We start from the raw sequence: 19176 nt of genomic DNA on the forward strand, positions 1-19176 counted from the left end.
CTCTGTACACTCATTCTCTGGTCTGAACCAACCTCCCCGCACCCCCAGCTTGCTTGCTGCCTTCTGGCTCTAAACCAGTCCTGCTCAACTTCGGCCCTTCTGCAGATATTGGCCTACAACTCCCATAATTCCTGGCTATTGGCCACTGTGGCTGGGGATTATGGGAGTTGTAGTCCAGAAACAGTGGGGGGAGGGTCAAAGTTGAGTAGGCCTGCTCTAAATGCTCTCCCTCTCTGCTGCCCATTCCGTTGTAACTCCCTCTTGGGTGCAGCTTGCCCTCCTCAGGTGTAGTGAGTCAGCAAAGGTATGCCTGCCAGGAGCAAGGTCAGCCTTAGGGCCCTTTGTTTAAGGACTGTCTCCCTGGTTGGTGTTGCTAGCATGGCCTGCTCAGGGTTCTTGGTGTCAGCTTCAGGCTCATACAAGGACTAAAGATCTTTCATCTTCAGACTTGTTGCTAGCACTGCTTTTTTGCAGGCTCCCCAAAGCTTCTCTGCTTATGTTTGAGACTGCAGGCATTTGGGTCTCACTTTTGAAATGCTCAGGAGCCTCACAGTACCACGAGTCCTCCATTTGTTGGCATATTGGGGGAAGTGGGATAGTTACCCCCAGATTTAGTAGCTGTCAAAGCCAAATCGTAAGGGAACTAGCCTCGTGTCTTCCCCATGCTGGGATACCTAAGTAGACTCCCAAAGTTAGCTTGCAAAAGTTAACTCTTGGTTCAAGGTCTCTCTGCACGATTGACCCTCCTTTGGTTCACCTCCCCTCCACAGATGCCTCAAAGGAGCTAAAAACCAATTACCTCATCAGGGAAGTCAGATAAGGCTCTGTGAATGCACATTCCCTCCTTATCAAAAGAAGGCTGAAGTGAATGATAGAAACTCAGAGATGTACCCAGCTTGGAGAGGAGAGCTGGTCTTGTGGTAGCAAGCATGACTTGTCCCCTTAGCTAAGCAGGGTCTGCCCTGGTTGCATATGAATGGGAGACTAGAAGTGTGAGCACTGTCAGATATTTCCCTTAGGGGATGGAGCTGCTCTGGGAAGAGCAGAAGGTTTCAAGTTCCCTCCCTGGCTTCTCCAAGATAGGGCTGAGAGAGATTCCTGCCTGCAACCTTGAAGAAGCTGCTGCCAGTCTGTGAAGACAATACTGAGCTAGATAGACCAATGGTCTGATTCCGTATATGGCAGCTTCCTATGTACCCAGTAAAACACTGATTAGTTTACTAGGTGTTTCCGACCTAAAAGAGTTACCACGTTTGCATGTCCAATCCCTCCATTTGCTTACCTATTCAAGCACTGTGTTGTAACAAAGCACAACAGACAAACAATGGGGTCTTTTGAGATTCCCTGGAACTGCCTTACCCAAGAATGATGAGCAACTGGAAAGTCCCCTCAGGACACGATTTGCCCCTGGATTCCTGAACCAGTGTGCTCCATTTGGTCTCTAGTGCTCCCCACTAGGTTTCCACATTTTGGAGTCACCCGTTACTTGGACACTGGCTGACACCTGCCATACCACCTGGCCATGTTTTGCTCTGTGGGCCACCCTTGCTTCCAGGCCCTAGGCAGGTTCTCTTGCTGGATCTGATGCACAGAAAAATATGCACTTTGGATTGATCCATGCTGCCTAACCCCCTTGATTCTCTGCTGCTGTTTGCTGCTTCTCAGTCCATTCCCGAGGAAAGAGGACCTTCCATTGCTCCCAAGCTCCGAGGATCCACCCACCAATAAAGGAACATAAGAACCACCCTGCTGGATCAGGCCCAAGGCCCATCTAGTCCAGCATCCTGTTTCACACAGTGGCCCACTAGATGCCACTGGAAGCCTGCAGGCAGGAGTTGAGGGCATACCCTCCCTCCTGTTGTTACACCTCTGCAACTGGTACTCAGAGGCATCTTGCCTCATCAAGATGGTGGCCAATAGCCCTCTGACTAGTAGCCATTGATAGACCTCTCCTCCATGAAGTAATCCAAACCCCTCTTAAAGCCATCCAGGTTGTTGGCTGTCACCACATCTTGTGGCAGAGAATTCCACAAGTAGATTATGCGTTGTGTGAAAAAGCACTTCTGTCTGTTGGTCCTAGATTTCCTGGCAATCAATTTCATGGGATGACCCCTGGTTCTAGTGTTATGTGAGAGCGAGAAGAATTTCTCTCTATCCACTTTCTCCACAGCATGCATGATTTTATAGACCTCTATCATATCTCCCCTAAGTCGTCTTTTTTCTAAACTAAATAGCCACAGGTGTTGTAGCCTTGTCTCATAGGAAAGGTTCTCTAGGCCCCTGATCATCTTGGTTGCCCTCTTCTGCACCTTTCCCAGTTCTACAAGGTCCTTTTTAGATGTGGTGACCAGAATTGTACACAGTAATCCAGGTGTGGCTGCACCATAGTTTTGTATACAGGCATTATAATATTAGCAGTTTTATTTTCAGTCCCCTTCCTAATGATCGCTAGCATGGAACTGGCCTTTTTCACAGCTGCCGCACATTGAGTTGACACTTTCAACGAGCTGTCTACCACGACCCCAAGATCCTTCTCCTGGTCAGTCACCTACAGCTCAGTTCCCAACATACTTGAAGTTGGTGTTTTTGTCCCAATGTGCATCACTTTACACTTGCCAACACTTAACCGCATTTGCCATTTTGTTGCCCAAAAAATGGTTTGGAGAGATCCTTAGAGCTCCTCACAATCCGTTTTGGATTTCACTAGCCGAAAGGGTTTGGTATCATTTGCAAATTTGGCCACTTCGCTGCTTACCCCTTAAATTAAAAAGCACCGGTCCCTGTACAGATCCCTGGGGGACCCCACTTTTTACTTCCCTCCATTGTGAAAACTCTCCATTTATCCCTTCCCTCTGTTTCCTGTCTTTCAACCAGTTAGCAATCCACACGTGTACTTGTCCCCTTATCACAAGGAACGAGGTTGTATAGTAACTGCTGTGCCCCAATCTGGGCGCTCTCTATCTCTGTTTCTTCTCTCTTAAATCCAAGAGCTTGATTCTCTGAGCCTCCTTTCTCTGGTCAGCCTAGAAGCTACTTTAATTTGGACACTACACTAAATTTCCTCTTGGCAGTTTTATGGTTAATCTTGTAACGTATTTTTTAGCATTACTTTAAGTGACACTCTTACTCTATTGTACCCCTTACTCTCAAATAAAACCTTCTCTGTTTTTGAACATCTTTCTGTCAGTCATTTTCCTGTAACCAACACTTTGCATCAAAATTTATTCTGATGTGGAACTGCTCCACTCTGAGTGAGTTTCCCCACATAAAGCCTGAACACAATTTTGGGGTGTTCACCAATCACCCCGGGGCAGTTCCATTAACAGACTTGACTTGAAAGCAAGGACTTAATTGTACAAGTTCCTTTATCGATCTAGGTGTGAGTGTATGCTCTTGGAAAAGCTGGTCCTTTGGTCCTTCTTCCTTTGCTGTCCGTGTGCCTCTGCTTGTGCTGCACAGGGTGTGTGTGTGATGCACTCAGTTGCCTCTTTTCTCAATTTTAGGTGATGACCGACAGTGGACATAGCAAAGGTTTTGGGTTTGTATGTTTTTCCTCTCCAGAAGAGGCTACCAAAGCTGTAACTGAAATGAATGGGCGGATTGTCAGCACCAAGCCATTGTACGTTGCACTTGCTCAAAGGAAAGAGGAAAGAAAAGCCATTCTCACCAACCAATACATGCAGAGAATGGCCACCATGAGGGCCTTGCCTGGCCCCCTCCTCTGCTCCTTCCAGCCACCTCCAAGCTACTTCCTGCCCTCCATTCCACAGGTAAGCTGTCTAAAGAGGCTGCTCCTATTGAATATGTTAAATAGCACCAATAACAAGCAAAATGCTGGTTTGGATAGGCAGCTCTTTCCTTCCCTTGTTTATAATCAGGAAGCATTTTCAAAGGGACTGACCTAAATCAATCTTCCTGTGATTCAAACATACTTGAACTCATTACTTCTTGTCCTAATCCCAGGTGGACCAAGGGAACACGTGCTCTCTTGCTGCTTTCAGGCTGCTGCTCCTTAAAATGTTGCAAATTCAGTATGCCCACATTTGTGTTTTTTCATAAGCTAGAATATGCTATGTTTAGTGGCAGAACATCTGCTTTGCCTGCAAAAGGTTCCCAGTTTAATCCTGGCATCTCCAGGTAGGCCTGGGAAAGATCCCTGCATGGAACTTTGGAGAGCTGCTGCTAGTTAGTGTAGACAAGGGCTGCACAACTTGGCCCTCCAGCTGCTGTTGGACAACAGCTCCCATAATCCCCAGCCACAATGGCAAGTAGTCAGGCATGATGGGAGCTGCAGTCCAGCAGCAACCAGCGTGCCAAAGTTGCATAGCCCTGATCTACAATAACTGGCAGTGGCTCTCCGAGGTTTCATGCAGAAATTGTGCAGACAATACTGAGCTAGATGGACCAGTGGTCTGAATCCATACAAGGCAACTTCATATTTTCCATTCTAACACCTGATTTGCTATTCTAACACTTGCAATCACTGTAGCTCTTCTAAACGTATGCCTGTAAATGTTCTTAGATATGGTACCCATGCAGCTGCATTAAAAACAAAATGTTATGTATTTTTTTGAACCTCTTAAAATCCTTGTCCTTGTACCTTTCTGTACTTCAGACAACCCAGAGGTCAGAATAGTAATGAATCTCTTTTACAGTTACGTGCAAGTCTTCAAGTGTTCTTCCTTTTTTTGCAGCCACAAACCAGGACTACTTTCTACAGTCCTAGTCCAGTTGCCCCTGTCCGTCCTGCCCCTCGCTGGAATACGCAACCTTCCAGGCCAACTTGTGAGTTAAAAATTCAGTCCTATGGGGCAGCACATGTGAGTGCAGGAGGGGACAAGGCTGCTTTTAGTGTGTAGCTTGCTGTCTTCCTTGTTTTGATGCCAAGATTAAGTGTATTTCTCAAAGCTATGTGCAAACTGCATTGAAGCTATCACGGTGGAAGGGAATGTGTGGTGGTCTTGGTCTGTGGATCAACTTTCAGTAGCAAGAACTGAATAGTTCTGCTTAGACACTGGGACTAAATAGCATAGTGCTTGGGATGTGTGTGTAAGCTTCCTGATGAAGGTATTTAATGTCTTCAGCATCCTATCACTCGGCCACCCCAGTCCTGAGGACTAACGCACCTCCTAGGCGCCTGCTTTCCAACATCAGCACTATGAGACAGGCGTCCACGCAAGTTCCCAGGGTACCACCCCATGCCCAGAGAATGGGTAAGTTAGGAAATTCTGACAGCTCCACCATAAAATGATGCATCTGTATGTTAAAGATCCTCTTTGGCTACAAGTCACGATAGGTATATGCTATGCCCCTGATTGCTGGTTTCAGTGGTGGGGCACAATGGTGGAAGAAGGGTGTTGCCTTCATCTCCTGCTTGTTGAATTCTGGAATTCCAGAAGTTCCTGCTTGTTGAATTCCAGAAACACTGTAGGAAATGGGATGCTGGACCAGACTGGTCTTTTGTCTGATCCAGCAGGACTGTTCTTATGTTCTTCTGACAAGTAATCCATCTACACAGCCAGTATCTGGGGTCTGTTGCGTTGTAGCATGAGCATGTAATAGAATCCAGGGAAGGGTAATACAGCTGGGCCAATGGCAAACTTTGAGTTCTGTGGGGCAGGTTAATGGGCTATGATTACAGATGCAGAGAGAGATTGAGAAACTAACCTACTCCTACCCTGTGTGTCCCAGACAGTGGAGTCCCCAAGCACTGGGGGCATATTTAGCCTCCATTCTTCAGGTTTACAGGATCTACCTTGATTTTAAGAACTTTCAGATCTACCAGCCAGAGCCAGGTGCACAGTAGTGGTAGGGGTGGAGCCAGATACAAAATGGGATGGAACTAGTTACCTGAGGCATCCCATGAGCTATGCGCTGGAATGTCCTGGATAGAAAAATGTGCCCCTGTATTACTACAGATTCTAGCATGATACTCTAAAACGGACTAGTGGAGCTACACAAAACACCAGGGCGAAGGCAGCACATGAATAGTCCTATTTTTACAGGGCATTTTCCAGATTACACATTGCCACGTGTCCCATAAGTGCCCCTCTGTACTGCCAGTGTTTTGACATCGCACTCACTGTGCTGTCAGCAGGGTGCCGTCCATATTTCCGATGCCTTTTTTTCCTAATTTTAATGATGCATTATGGCCCTATAACATGGTAATAGCGTTGCAGGAAAGTAGCTGTATTTTTCCCTGGTAAGGAAGCTTGCAACAGTGTTTATGCATTGCAGCATGAACAGTTGTTTGCACCCCACCACCTGTGCTTGCTCCCTCCCTGAGGGGGCAGAAACAGGCAGGGAAAAATCTTGGCTTTCCCCTCCTTTCATCCCCACAGATCCCATACCACACACCTTCCTCCTCCTCCACTTGCTAGCTTGTCAACACAGAAGGGGAAGGGGAGGCAGGAGATCGGAGGATATTATTCCCCCAGTGAGGCACTACATTGACCCCCAGTGAGGCACTACCTTGGCGTGGTTATGGGGCTTGCATGCTCTGAGGAACATTGAGAGCTATGCCAGAGGTCCAACCATACTGGACACACCTTCCTGCTCCTCCACTTGCTAGCTTGTCAACACAGAAGGGGAGGGAGGAGGGTATTATTTTCTTTCTTTCTTTCTTTCTTTCTTTCTTTCTTTCTTTCTTTCTTTCTTTCTTTCTTTCTTTCTTTCACTGGGGTTCTTTTGTGCATTCTGTTGTGGTCCAGGCCTGATTTATATACTAAATATGCTCATTAGCTAGCATACAAAATTAGTCCTGTCTCATAGTGTGACCAAGTTCTTTTATATAGTGACCATGTAGGATCTGGGCGCAAGGAAGAAAGGAGATCAAACCGATCCTAAATGATTCAATGGGCTTTATTGAGTATAATTATTTTAAGAACAACATCAATCTAGCTGAGCAGAAAGCAGAACATTCTATCAATATTACTAACAGTATTTCAACCCTAGCCAGCAACAGTATTCACCCAGTGTTCCTAACTAACATATGTGTGTATTAAATCTTCCTAGAGCCTAAAAGAATTCAGATATAAATGGAAAAAGAGGGGGGGGGGTAAGGAAAGCTGAGGGCTGGCATGGTTTGGGGAGATCAGGAATTAGTAGAGGGAAGGGGGGGAGGAGAGGGAGGGGAAAGGATGGAGGGATCCAAGGCTTGTAGAGGCAGCATATTACCAGGATCAGAGGCTTGAGAGCGGTGGTTCTTTCAGCTGAAGGAGCGAGGCTTGACTTCTCACTGCGCAGTGGAAGTCACAGACAGTTCCTGTCTATGGACAGAGTTCCTGCCTCTAGCCCTGCGGCTTGGGCAGCAAACTCTTGGATTACTCATGAGCAAGTCTTGCTTGTAGGCAGAAGATTGTGTGTAGTCACAAGACTGCCTGTAGGCAAAAGACTGCTCGTTCTCTGTCCAGTAAGCCTGTTCTTTATAGTTGTATTTTCCTTTTATCTCTCATAGAGTCTATTCTAATCTCCTCATCTTTTCCTGGGTCCCCAAAAAGGTGACAACTTGCTGTTACCTTCTGGATATCATCTTTTAATTATTCAGCCAGTCCAGAGAGATCTCAGCCTCATCTTCTGTTAGCTGCTATCTTGAGGAGGGGACATTGCCCAAAGCAAATCTGCATCTCTGAGTTGCAAATGGGCCCCTTCTCTTGTCCCGGATTTGCTATCCTGGTCCCAAAATAGCAATAGCAATAGCAATAGCACTTACATTTATATACCGCTCTATAGCCGAAGCTCTCTAAGCGGTTTACAATGATTTAGCATATTGCCCCCAACATTCTGGGTACTCATTTTACCGACCTCGGAAGGATGGAAGGCTGAGTCAACCTTGAGCCCCTGGTCAGGATCGAACTTGCAACCTTCTGGTTACAGGGCAGCAGTTTTACCACTGCGCCACCAGGGGCTCTTTAACAAAAGGTGTTAAAAGTCAGGAGTTAGTGAGAGAATTAGTTCTATTTGTGTGAGACAGCAATTACATTATTTCTACTCTATCTAGTGTATAATTATAACAAGAAAATATTTAAAGTAACACAAAAAGGGGTACATGTGTGAGACAAGTTAATCAATACATTTGACTGAGGCAGAAGCATCCTGTCAGTGAGGAAAAGGGATAATTCCAGCAGTGTGACTGGTAATTAAGCCTGACCCATTGAGTCTCTTGTGAGTTCCACAAACACTGATAAACAATGCTAGATTACCCCTGCCTTTACAAATCATTTACCAGGCAGTCATGAGATCTGGGCATCATGTTCACCTCAAGTTCAGGCATTTAATTGAACTCTTAATATAAAATGAAATCAGACACAGGCCTGAATTCCATATACTTCTGGGCCAGTACCTCTAATGTTGGGGTGTCCAACAATTCCCCATTTAATTTGCTACTTTGGCCAGGGACTCATACTAGTGCAGCTGAACAGATTTCTGAATCCAGCCCTTTCTTGTGCACTTTTACTGAAGATGACACCCATTGAACTAAATGATTTACTTCTGTGCAGGCCCACTGGAGGAGTGCTCGCCTCCCTCCATCTCTTCCCTCCTAGTTATTTATTTATGTCTCTGGATGTGCACCACTTCCTGTCTTTCCCCCTTCCTGGCTCACCACAGAATTCCCTTTTGCTCCCCCCACATAAGCAGTTCCCTTGTTCTGTCACTCCAAAGGATCTCTTTAAAAAAGATTTTCCTCTGGTTATTGCTTTCACAAAACTGGAATGATGTAAGACAAAGTTAGATTTTTGTTTTGGAACAGCATTTCCCCCTGCTGGGGGATTTGCGCAAGGCAGCCAAGAAGTTACCAAAAACATTTTTCATGTCATGTCCCCCCCTCCCAACTCCATTGGCCCAAATGTAGCAGGAGAAGGGTCAAATAAACATGTTGCAAGTAAAATATGGACAATCCTGCCTTGAAAACACATTGCAATGGATGGAAAATATGAATGGCCACCAGTCTACAACAAAGCAATGAAAAATGCTATACTTTCAGCTTTAAACCGTTGCACCATTCCATCATACTTTGCAACAGTTTGCTCATTGCAAATAGTGTAGTCTGGAAAATGCCCAGGTGAGGAATACTGAGACTGAGTGGTAAAGGCTTAGTATAAAACCAGTGATGACAGATTTTTTTTAAATGTGCTATTGTTAAGCTGTTGAAGTCAGAAACAGTTGCTGATCTACTGCAAATCACCCAGGAATCTACCACTAGATCCGAATCTATGTTCTGCCACTCCTGTCTTAGAGGACTTCACGGGCTTATATACCTCAGGCCCTGGATGTAAGTGAAGGCTGCTGCTATTGTCTGTATCGGTGGTTCCCAATCTGGGGTTCTCCAGATCTTGCTGAACTACAACTCTCATCATGCCAGCCACAATAAATTGTAGCTGGAGATGATGGTCATTCAGAAACATCTGGAGGACCCCTGGTCTCTATCATTTTAAAAAGCCTATTGAGGCCTTATATCCCACAGAGTTGTGTTGGACTCAGATGTGTGTTCTTATTGAATGTGTTTTCTGGCCAGCCCTTCCAAATGTTGCCGTTCTCATTCCAGCCAACATTGGAACCCAGACTATTAGTGCTCGGGCGCCCTCCTCACCAACCTTCTCACGTGGCATCTCGCAGTACAAATACTCCTCTGCCGTGAGGAATGTCCAGCCCTTGGGCACAGTGACGCCGATGCCAATACAGCAGGTAACCAGTGCCTCGTTGTGTCATGTTTTTTTCCTCCAGAAGCTTGTTTTGAACCTTCTTAAAAGGCAGAGCACAAAATTTTTTGAAAGCCATGTTTTATTCCGCTGTTCAGGAATGTGTAACCCATTTGTGTTGGAGTCCTATAATGGCACAGTGGGGAAATGAGTTGACTAGCAAGCCAGAAGTTGCCAGTTTGAATCCCCGCTGGTATGTTTCCCAGACTATGGGAGACACCTATATCGGGCAGCAGTGATATAGGAAGATTCTGAAAGGCATCATCTCATGCTGAAAGGCATCATCTCATACTGTGTGGGAGATGGCAGTGGGAAACCCCTCCTGTATTCTACCAAAGACAACCACAGGGCTCTGTGAACACTAGGAGTCGACACCGACTCGACAGCACGCTTTACCTTTACCTATAATGCAAAGCTTGGAAACCAGAGACAAAATGGGCGTGGTCTTGGGCATGGGAGTGCTCTAACCACCCCTACAGTCTCATGCACTGTTACACTTAGGGGTAGCCCTTTCATGAGGCAAGGCACTTGCCTCAGGCAGTGGACTACTGGGGCACCAGCAAGTCAACAAGTCCCCCCACACACACACCCCGACCTCTCTCATTGGAGCAGCTCTTTGGAACCAATCTGACCTTTGCAAGCTTTGTAGGGAGCAGCTCTCCTGAAGAGAGGAGGTGGCCTAAGGAAGAGGAAGTTTCTGGCATCCTCGCCTCCCCCACCCCGGCGTGCCACTTTCAAAGCTTACAAGGGTCTGTTTTGAAGGGGTGGGGGGCAAAAGGCAGCAGTTGGCATCTCACCTCAGGCACCACAGTTCCTCGGGTCAGTCCTTTTCAAATCTAACGCTACTTAATATTTGTCAGTGATTGATTGAGAGCCAGTGCGGCATAGTAGTTAGAGTATTGGACTAGGACCAGGGAGACCAGAGTTCAAATCCCCATTCAGCTGTGAAACCCGATGGGTGACTCTGGGATAGTCATGTATCTCTGTCTAACCTACCTCACAGGGTTGTTGTGAGGATAAACATAACCATGTACACTGCTCTGGGCTCCTTGGAGGAAGAGTGGGATATAAATTTAAATTTATGTTGGACACGGTGTAGAAATTAAAGGTGCTTGTATTATCTCCTCCTGTGGCTTGGAGAACAGAAGGAAGAACACCCTGTTCTTTTGACAAGGTTCCAAATGCCAAAGTTTGTCTCTTCCAGAATTGCTGTGCAGGTAGTTACAGATGGAATAAGGAGAGGAGTTATTTATTTATTTTATTTTACATTTTTTAATATCCTGCTCTTCCTCCAAGGAGCCCAGAGCTGTGTACTACATACTTAGGTTTCTCCTCACAACAACCCTATGAAGTAGGTTAGGCTGAGAGAGAAGTGACTGGTCCAGAGTCACCCAGCTAGTTTCATGGCTGAATGGGGATTTGAACTCAGGTCTCCCCGGTCCTAGTCCAGCACTCTAACCACTACACCACGCTGGCTCTATGATGATTACAAGACTTTGTATATTTGTGAACCACTAGACTGGGACTCCTAATGGAGCAAATCTGCTGTTAATTGGTACCCTTTAATTCTGTGTCTTGGCCTCTTTCTAGGTTGTGGAACCAGCTGTTCACATCCACGGGCAGGAGCCACTGACGGCATCCATGTTGGCTGCTGCCCCTCCTCAGGAACAGAAACAAATGCTTGGTGAGTAAACTATGATTTGATTGTTAGTAATAGTAACAATAATAAACTGCCTTGAGATACGGATACAGGAGAACCCTCGTTACTCGCAGGGGTTCCATTCCTCGCCTACTACCGCGTGTAATAGAACCATGAGTAACGAGGCATTGAGGCTATGGGGAAAGGAGGGTTAGGTTCCAGGGTGGAGGAGAAAATTGGAAGACGGCCCCAAACTTACTGTGGTTCGCTCTGTCATCCTTGTGCTCAGGCATGTCCCACCAAAGGATTAAATGGCCGCAAAAACTGTGGGGAGATGTCCATTTTCCCCCAGGAAATGGGCCACATTTTTCTTCTCCTCTGTCGTCAAGATGAAATGGCATCCAGAAGTGACCTCTGCAGTCACTTCCGGCCCTCTAGAAACTGCAGTTATGTGGGTTTTAACCCATTACTATCCATGGATACTGGAAACAGGTGTCTATTAGATGCCCACAGATACACAGATAACGAGAAATAACGGGTTTCTCCTTTATTGGGTGGTATATAAATCTGTAAATAACATTAAACATAAAAATCCATCCCTAACTATACAATTGTAAATCAAGCTGTGGAGCGAGCTCTTATATCTGGGCAGGAGTTTTAATCCTATATTTGATTTTTTAAAAAGATACTGGGACTCATATTTCTCCAGAAGAAATGCACTTTAGCTCAGGAGGGGGCAGACATGGCCCCCCAGCTGTTGATCTTTCCAAATCTCCTCCTTGCACCTTCCAAATTGTGGCTGGGGATGATGGGAGTTGTAGTTGAACAGTTGGAGAGCCAGGTTTTCCTCACCGTACTCGAGCTGAAGCCAAAGGTGCTCTTACTCCTGGACTTTGGGGCTGAAGTCCAGGGCCTCCATACCCCCCGGGGGTCCCCAAGCCCACTTTAGTCTGTCCTGGGTGGTGTGGTCTCCGTGTTGTGCTGGCAGCTCACACTGCACCCGGCAGCTGAGTGTGACCTGAGTGTGACCAGCTGAGTGTTGCTTTAGAGACAGAGTGTGGAGTGGGGAAAGAAATATGTGGGATGGGAACAAGTTGAGTGTTGAAATGTTTCTGTTAATGCATATTTGCATAAATATACCTGCTTTATCGTCTTACATTCTTGTGAGTAAAGTTGCTGTTCGTAGCCATATATTACAAATAGTGTGTGTGTGTGTGTGTGTGTGTGTGTGTGTGTGTGTGTATAGGGGGATGATGCTTAAGTTGCAGAGTGGGGCCTTCAAATTTCTTTAGGTCCAGGCTACAAAATTACCTAGGTGCACCTCTGCTGAAAGCCCTTCTTGATTTTCCCCTAAACCAAATGCATAGGGTCTGTATGCAGTTGCACAGTGGCAACACACTCTGCACATGTTCAGATACCACTCTTCTTCACGCTCTAGCAATGAGTTGTGGCACAGAATAAGCTCTCCATGTCTACTTTAATTCTTCAGAAGCAGTTGAGTGGCTTGCTTCACATTTATGATCTCAGGAAAGGCAATATTAGCTCTTTATAATGGGAGACTTAGCTCTTTCATATCTCTTAGGGTCCTACGACTGGAGATGTTGGAAAGAGGGACAAGTGGAGATTCACTCTGCCTTTTCTGAGGTTACTTGGGCTTTTTAAGTCATCGGCTGCCCTATCCTCTTCAGAAAGGGGGAATGGGATACATGTGTAAAACAAAAGGCTGAATTAAAATGGAGATTTGCTTCGTAAGGCTGAATATGTGCCTTAGTCTCTGCATTGTAGTTCACTGTTGCTTTCTTCTAACAATAATAAGTTCCTTGTATCTGCATTTAAAGGTTGATCTGATACCTGTTTTGGAACCTCTAAGTATAGGATGTCCTATATAGACCAGAGGCATGAACAGCAGGTGATCCATTGGACCCTTTTGAATTCAGAGGTCTTTTCTACACCAGAGACTTAAACAGGTGTAATAGAAATTCTCTCTCTTCAGGGAACATCGACACGGTTTTATGAGGGGAGATGGGGATCTCTGGGGATTTTCAGCAACATCGCCAAACTACAATTTCCAGGATTCTGGAGCCATGGCAGTTCAGCAAATGTAAAAGAGAGGTCTGTGGTGCAGCTATTCCCAACCCTGGGCACATGTCCACCAGTTTTCAGAGTGTTGTCCTAGCTCATATTAATTTGGACTTCATTATGTGTTGGCTACTTCATTAGGTGTTGGCTGCCTAATGGAGCAGTGGGGAAGTAACTAGCCTAGCGAGCAAGAGGTTGCCGGTTCAAATCCCCGCTGGTATGTTTCCTGGACTATGGGAAACACTTATATCAGGCAGCAGTGATATATGAAGATGCTGAAAGACATTATCTCGTACTGCATGGGAGATGGCAATGGCAAACCCCTCCTGTATTCTTCCAAAGAAAACCACATGGCTCTCTGGTCACCAGGAGTCAACACTGACTTGATGGCACAACTTTACTTTTACTTTCTATGTAGTATCACACCACCTCTCCCTTCTGTTTCTCATTTCTAACTTGCTAGTGGCTGCTCTAGCCCTCAGCCATCTAGCCCATTGGGGTGACCACTCAGGATGTTCCCTTCACCCAGAGCTCTGATAGATAAATGGTTGCTTACTAACTTCATGAGCCCTGCCAGTCAAAGCTTTTCTCCCGAGCAGCAGCTCTGGGCCTGGCAGCAGGGATCTCCTGGCATGCTTAGGTTTCTTGAGGAGGCTGCTCCTTCCTGCTGACTGAGCAGCTGGTGTCTTCTGAAGCTGGGCAGTAGTCAAACTGCATGTTGATCTCAGCTGCTAAGAGCCAGGTTGTTGTGCAGGCTCCTGCTGTGCTGTCACTTGCCCTGGATACGCCTCTTCTTTTGTCCAAAGCATTTCTCTCTTTTTTTTAAGAAGGCTTTACTTTCATCTGTACATACACATTCACAACGGAAACAGCATTCCTACTGCAGACTTTGTTCTGCTCACTCCTGTCAGAAAGGTTAGATGGGTGAGATTCATTCCCCCCCAACATTTTTAAGAGAGAAAATTTATCTAGTCAATGTGCCAGTCCCCTATCTTGTGGCAGCAAGCATGAATTGCCCCCCTTGCTAAGAGGGTCTGTCCTGGTTTGCATTTGAATGGGAGACTACATGCAAGCACTGTGAGTTATTCCTCTTAGGGGATGGGCCATTCTGGGAGGAGCACCTGCATGCTTGTCTGCAGAAGGTCCCAGGTTCCCTCCCTGGCATCCCCAAGATAGGGCTGAGAGAGACTCCCTCCTACCAGTGTTCCCTCTAATGGATTCCCAGATGTTGTTGACTACAACTCCCATAATCCCCAAGCAAAAGCCATTGCAGATAGGGATTCTGGGAATTGTAGTCAACAACATCTGGGAATCCCTGTTAGAGGGAACACTGCCGCCTACAATCTTGGAGAAGCTGCTGCCGGTCTGTGTAGACAATAATGAGCTAGATGGTCTAAGGATCTGACTTCATATAAGGCAGCTTTCTGTTCCTGTGTTGCCAAAGATCCACCAGTGCTGCTGCACAACTAACTTCAAAGGCAGCCGCGATGGTGTCGTCTGCTGCAGAATGCATTGGAAGCACGCCTGGGCAGCACTCCTTTCCACTGGAGACACCTTTTGATTCCCCTTTTGCAAAATGAGATTGATGCCCTGCATAGTAAATTCAGCTTTTATGGCTGGGGTGATGAGAGTTGTAGTCCAACAACATCTGGGGACTCAAGGTTGGGAACCCCCCTGTTCTAGATTAAGCAGGCACGGCAGTGACCATCTTCTGGAAATGACTAGTTTTAATTACTCTGGGGGAGGTTGCATTATCCAACTGCTTTCTTCCCCACCATGGGTTACTTCCATGATGGGCCAGAAGTGTGCTGCTATTCCTCCTCTGCTGCAACAGGTGGGCACTCTTATCTGGTTAGATATGGCAACCCTGGCTCCCCTTCATGCTTGCCCTGTGCTTCGTGCCTGCTGCTGCTCTGCCCTGCTGACTCTGTCCTGGAGTCTCTTCCTGAGTGCTGTGAGACAGGATCAAAGTGAGCGACTCCGGCTGTTTTGACAGCCTTTCTGACCTTTCCAATCCCTTTTTAGTGTGGAAGAAGCAAAAGGAGGAAATGGAGCTCTGGACTATTGATGTTGGAATGAGCGGGGAGAGGGTGCTCGCTCGGAGAAGGCCATAATGTGAGCTCTCCAATTAAACTGACTGGCATTTTATTTATTTAGTACAGTTGTATACCACTCTATAAAAAAAAAAAAGTCCTTGGGCAGTTCACAGTATTGATTGATTGATTAAGTGCCGTCAAGTTGGTGTCGACTCTTAACGACCACATCAATAGATTCTCTCCAGGATGATCTGTCTTCAACTTGGCCTTGGTCTCTCAGTGGTGCATTATAAAGTGGTTCACAGTATAAAGACCATTAAAACACTAACATAATTAAAGCAATTTAAAATACAATTTTTAAAAACTCTCAAAACCGCAGCTTTAAAACTGTTAGTTTTAAAACATTAGATATAGGAAAAGCCGAAAGCAAGTGTCTGTGTGCTTATATTGACTTATTCAAGTTGTGGTCTAGCACAGGGCTGCACAACACTGGCCCTCCTGCAGATGTTGGGCTACAACTCTCATCATTCCCAGCCACAGTGGCCACTGTGACTAGAGATGATGGGAGTTGTAGTCCAACAGCAGCTGGAGGGTTGAAGCTGTGTTCCCCTGGTACAGCTGCCACAAGATGTGGTGGCCATGCATTAAGGTGGCTTTACAAAAACCAAAATAGCACTGGTCTATCTACAGCTATTGTCTGCAACGGCCCCATCCAGAAGCGCTGTATTTGGAGGTGCTCCATCTCTGATGATGAGAAGCTGGTGACAAAATGGTGACCATTACTGTTGTGTGACCTTCCTGGGGTATCTGGGTGTGGCCACTTCTGGAGAGCCCTGATAACTGAGCAAAAAGGCACAGGCGCTTTTTAAAAGTGGCGATTCCCTTCTGTTTAGCAGGAGGATGAGAGCAACAGTCTCTATACAACATCCCTCCAGTGGCTGCTGCTGTGTCTAACTTGTGGTGGTTGTTTTTTTTTTTATTGTGAGCCCTTTGCGGACAGGGAATCGTCGTCTTGATTTATTATTGTGAGTGCAAACCACTCGGAACTTGGGTTGAAATGTAGTATATAAATATTTGTAGCAGCAGCGGCAGTAGTTGTATTTGGTCTGATCTCTCAAGGCTTTCTTTAATGTTGTTAATTTACAGTAGAGCTACTCAGTCTCTGAGGAGGAGTGAAAACAGCTGCCAACTATTTAACCCACAGTGAGCTGCAGGGACACCTTCAAGTGCTCTTTGACATCAAAGGGAAGAACCAGTTACTTTGGTGGCTTTACTGCAAAGTCTGTATTCACAGAATATTGACCGGCCACAGTTAAGGCCATTGTTGTGACTCAAGCAGGGCTGCACAACTTCAGCCTGCAGATGATGGACTGCTATTCCCAACTACTGGCCACTGTGCCTGGGGATGATGGGAGTTGTAGTCCAAAAAAAGCTGGAGGGCCAAAGTTGTGCAGCCCTGCTCAAGACACTGCTGCACCCTGGAAGCAGGAGTGACCTTGGGAAGCTGAGTCCTGCACAGATGGGGAAACAAAAGCAGACAAGCAGCTGTAAATCATGGTGGCTGGCATGCAGTCTAAGGAAGCATTAGCGCTTCATTTTTGCTGCTGTTGCTCTCTAGGCTAAGGTAGTGAAGAAGTGACTTTTGCCAATCTTCCCTGCCCTGGAAGCACTCCTTGGCACTTTCCAGATTAGCCGCTCAACAGCAGCAAAATGCTTCCGTTCAGGCAAACCACTTTCAAAACGTAAACAGCAGGGGGAGCAGTCTTGCAAAAACTAACAACCTGAAAAAACAGCAACTTTCTTACGCCGGATATACAACGTCATAGCACTATATTACAGTGATTAAATTCAGAACAAGGCACTGGAAATATGAAAGGCACCCTGCTGTCAGCGTAGGGACTGTGGTGTCACAACACAGGCAGTGTGGAAGCACACTTCAGAGATTCATCGTGACCCCGTTGCAAGGTATAATCTGGAAAGCGCCCCTGTGATCTGGAAGAGGGTTGCACAGCCCTTGAGGGCCCACTTCCAGGTTGCAAGGTGTACCTGCTGGGCAAGGGAGATGCGTGCGCTCTCTCTCTCACTCTTACTCTCACTCTCACTCTCAGTGCAACTAGTGGAAATCACAGAACACTGGTGCTTCATTGGTCAGGATGTTGAGTGTTTGGCGGTGGTATGCCTGGGAGGCTTGAGCCATGGTGTGGGTCCTTAACTGTGGTTAGCAGAAGTCAAAGTTGCACATTAATGTCTGAACCCAGCCTCTGGGACCGAAAGGCCATCTTGCCCACTCCTTGGAAGCTGACACTTGATCAGCTACATAGTCCAGACCTAAAGTTACCACCAAGCAAAGAAGAGGTACACTGTGTGGAAGAGGGTCTACGAAACAAGTAGCTGAGGTGACTTGTGCAAGTAAAAGCAAAATGCTTGTTGCAGAGGAAGGCAAAAGGAAGATAAAATCCTCACTGTGCTGTTGGCTTGACCCAAAACATGAGCAAAATTCCTTCTCAGTGTCATTGCAAAGGAAATGTCATTTCCTCCATACTGAACTGCACGTCCTGTCTGTAAAGGTAATGGTTTCTGTTGCCCATGGGTAGTAAGTGAGGCAATAAGAGAAGAGAAACATCTTTCCCTCCTGATCATACATAAGAGCTAAAAGATGGATACAGTCTCTTATGTTTGGGGGCACTTCATTAAAATAAGTGCACATTTTCCACTCCACATGACGTATGCTTTGTTGTTTTTGCGCAGGTGAACGCCTCTACCCCCTAATTCATGCATTGCATCCCACACTGGCTGGGAAGATCACGGGCATGCTGCTGGAGATAGATAATTCTGAGCTGTTGCTTATGCTGGAGTCACCAGAATCGCTCCATTCCAAGGTACTGAGCAGAGACTTTGGAATTCTATGCTAAAAGCTCCCAAACACTGCAATTGGAAGTACTGCATTTTCTGGAATAGGTATTGTGCTGACTTGCAGGTTGCGTTCTGGACAATATTTCACCACCACCACCTGAATTCGGTGTGTGTGTGTGTGTGTGCATGTTTTGCAGACTCAGTCAGAACTTTTGAGGGGAAAGAGACTAAGGGTAGGGAGAGAGCCATTTTAGGCCATGGTAGTGGCTGATAGTGAAAGGGGTCCACCAACTCCGACCACTGGGATCCACAATCTATCATATCCAGCTAAGGGCAAAATGATGGAGTAGCAACATGAGTAGATACAGTGAGGTGGGTGGGTCTATTCCAGGCTGTTAAACTTCAGCCTTCCTGCAGATGTTGGCCTACAGTTCCCATAATCCCTGACTATTGGCCACTGTGGCTGGGGATTATGGGAGCTGTAGTCCAAAAACAGCTGGGGGGCCTAAGCTGAGCAGGCCTGGTCTATTCGTTAGCATAGAATGTGACAGGTGAGGGGAGCGAAACCCTGCCTCCCTGTGCTCCCTTTCTGAAAACAGTTTTCTCAGTGCTCCACTCTAATACTGAAAGTGAGTTGTGCTGGTGAGAAAATGACTTGAAGCAATGACACACAGTGCGGTATTCTGCATCAGGGTAGATTACGTTTGCTCCCCTCAGCCATGTGGTCAATTTTGGCTAAAAAAAACCCCTTCTTCCCTTAAATGTAACAGGGCATCATAAAGCACACATGGCTGCCCCTTGCCATCTACTTTGGCTTTATGTCTATCTTCTGTGTTCCATATGATCTGTCTGCATATGTGTTAAGCTATTC

The 19176-nt window shown here is 46.3% G+C and overlaps 1 protein-coding gene across 4 annotated transcripts in view; it reads left to right on the forward strand.

Annotated features, from left to right (window-relative positions):
• The window catches only part of PABPC1L (poly(A) binding protein cytoplasmic 1 like), a 45382-nt gene that overhangs the window by 18082 nt on the left and 8124 nt on the right, over positions 1-19176 (forward strand). For 2 of the 4 annotated variants that reach the window (XM_053250853.1, XM_053250854.1), the window contains exons 9-14: positions 3504-3770; positions 4695-4785; positions 5085-5213; positions 9545-9684; positions 11289-11382; positions 18201-18331. In XM_053250853.1, coding sequence (XP_053106828.1) covers positions 3504-3770; positions 4695-4785; positions 5085-5213; positions 9545-9684; positions 11289-11382; positions 18201-18331 — 852 coding nt within the window. Of the gene's footprint in view, positions 1-3503; positions 3771-4694; positions 4786-5084; positions 5214-9544; positions 9685-11288; positions 11383-13175; positions 13285-18200; positions 18332-19176 lie in introns of those variants that run through there. The other 2 variants (XM_053250857.1, XM_053250855.1) reach the window with 2 other exon arrangements.

Source organism: Hemicordylus capensis, chromosome 4 (genome assembly GCF_027244095.1).
Source record: "Hemicordylus capensis ecotype Gifberg chromosome 4, rHemCap1.1.pri, whole genome shotgun sequence".
In the NCBI taxonomy this organism is placed as follows: Eukaryota; Metazoa; Chordata; class Lepidosauria; order Squamata; family Cordylidae; genus Hemicordylus; species Hemicordylus capensis.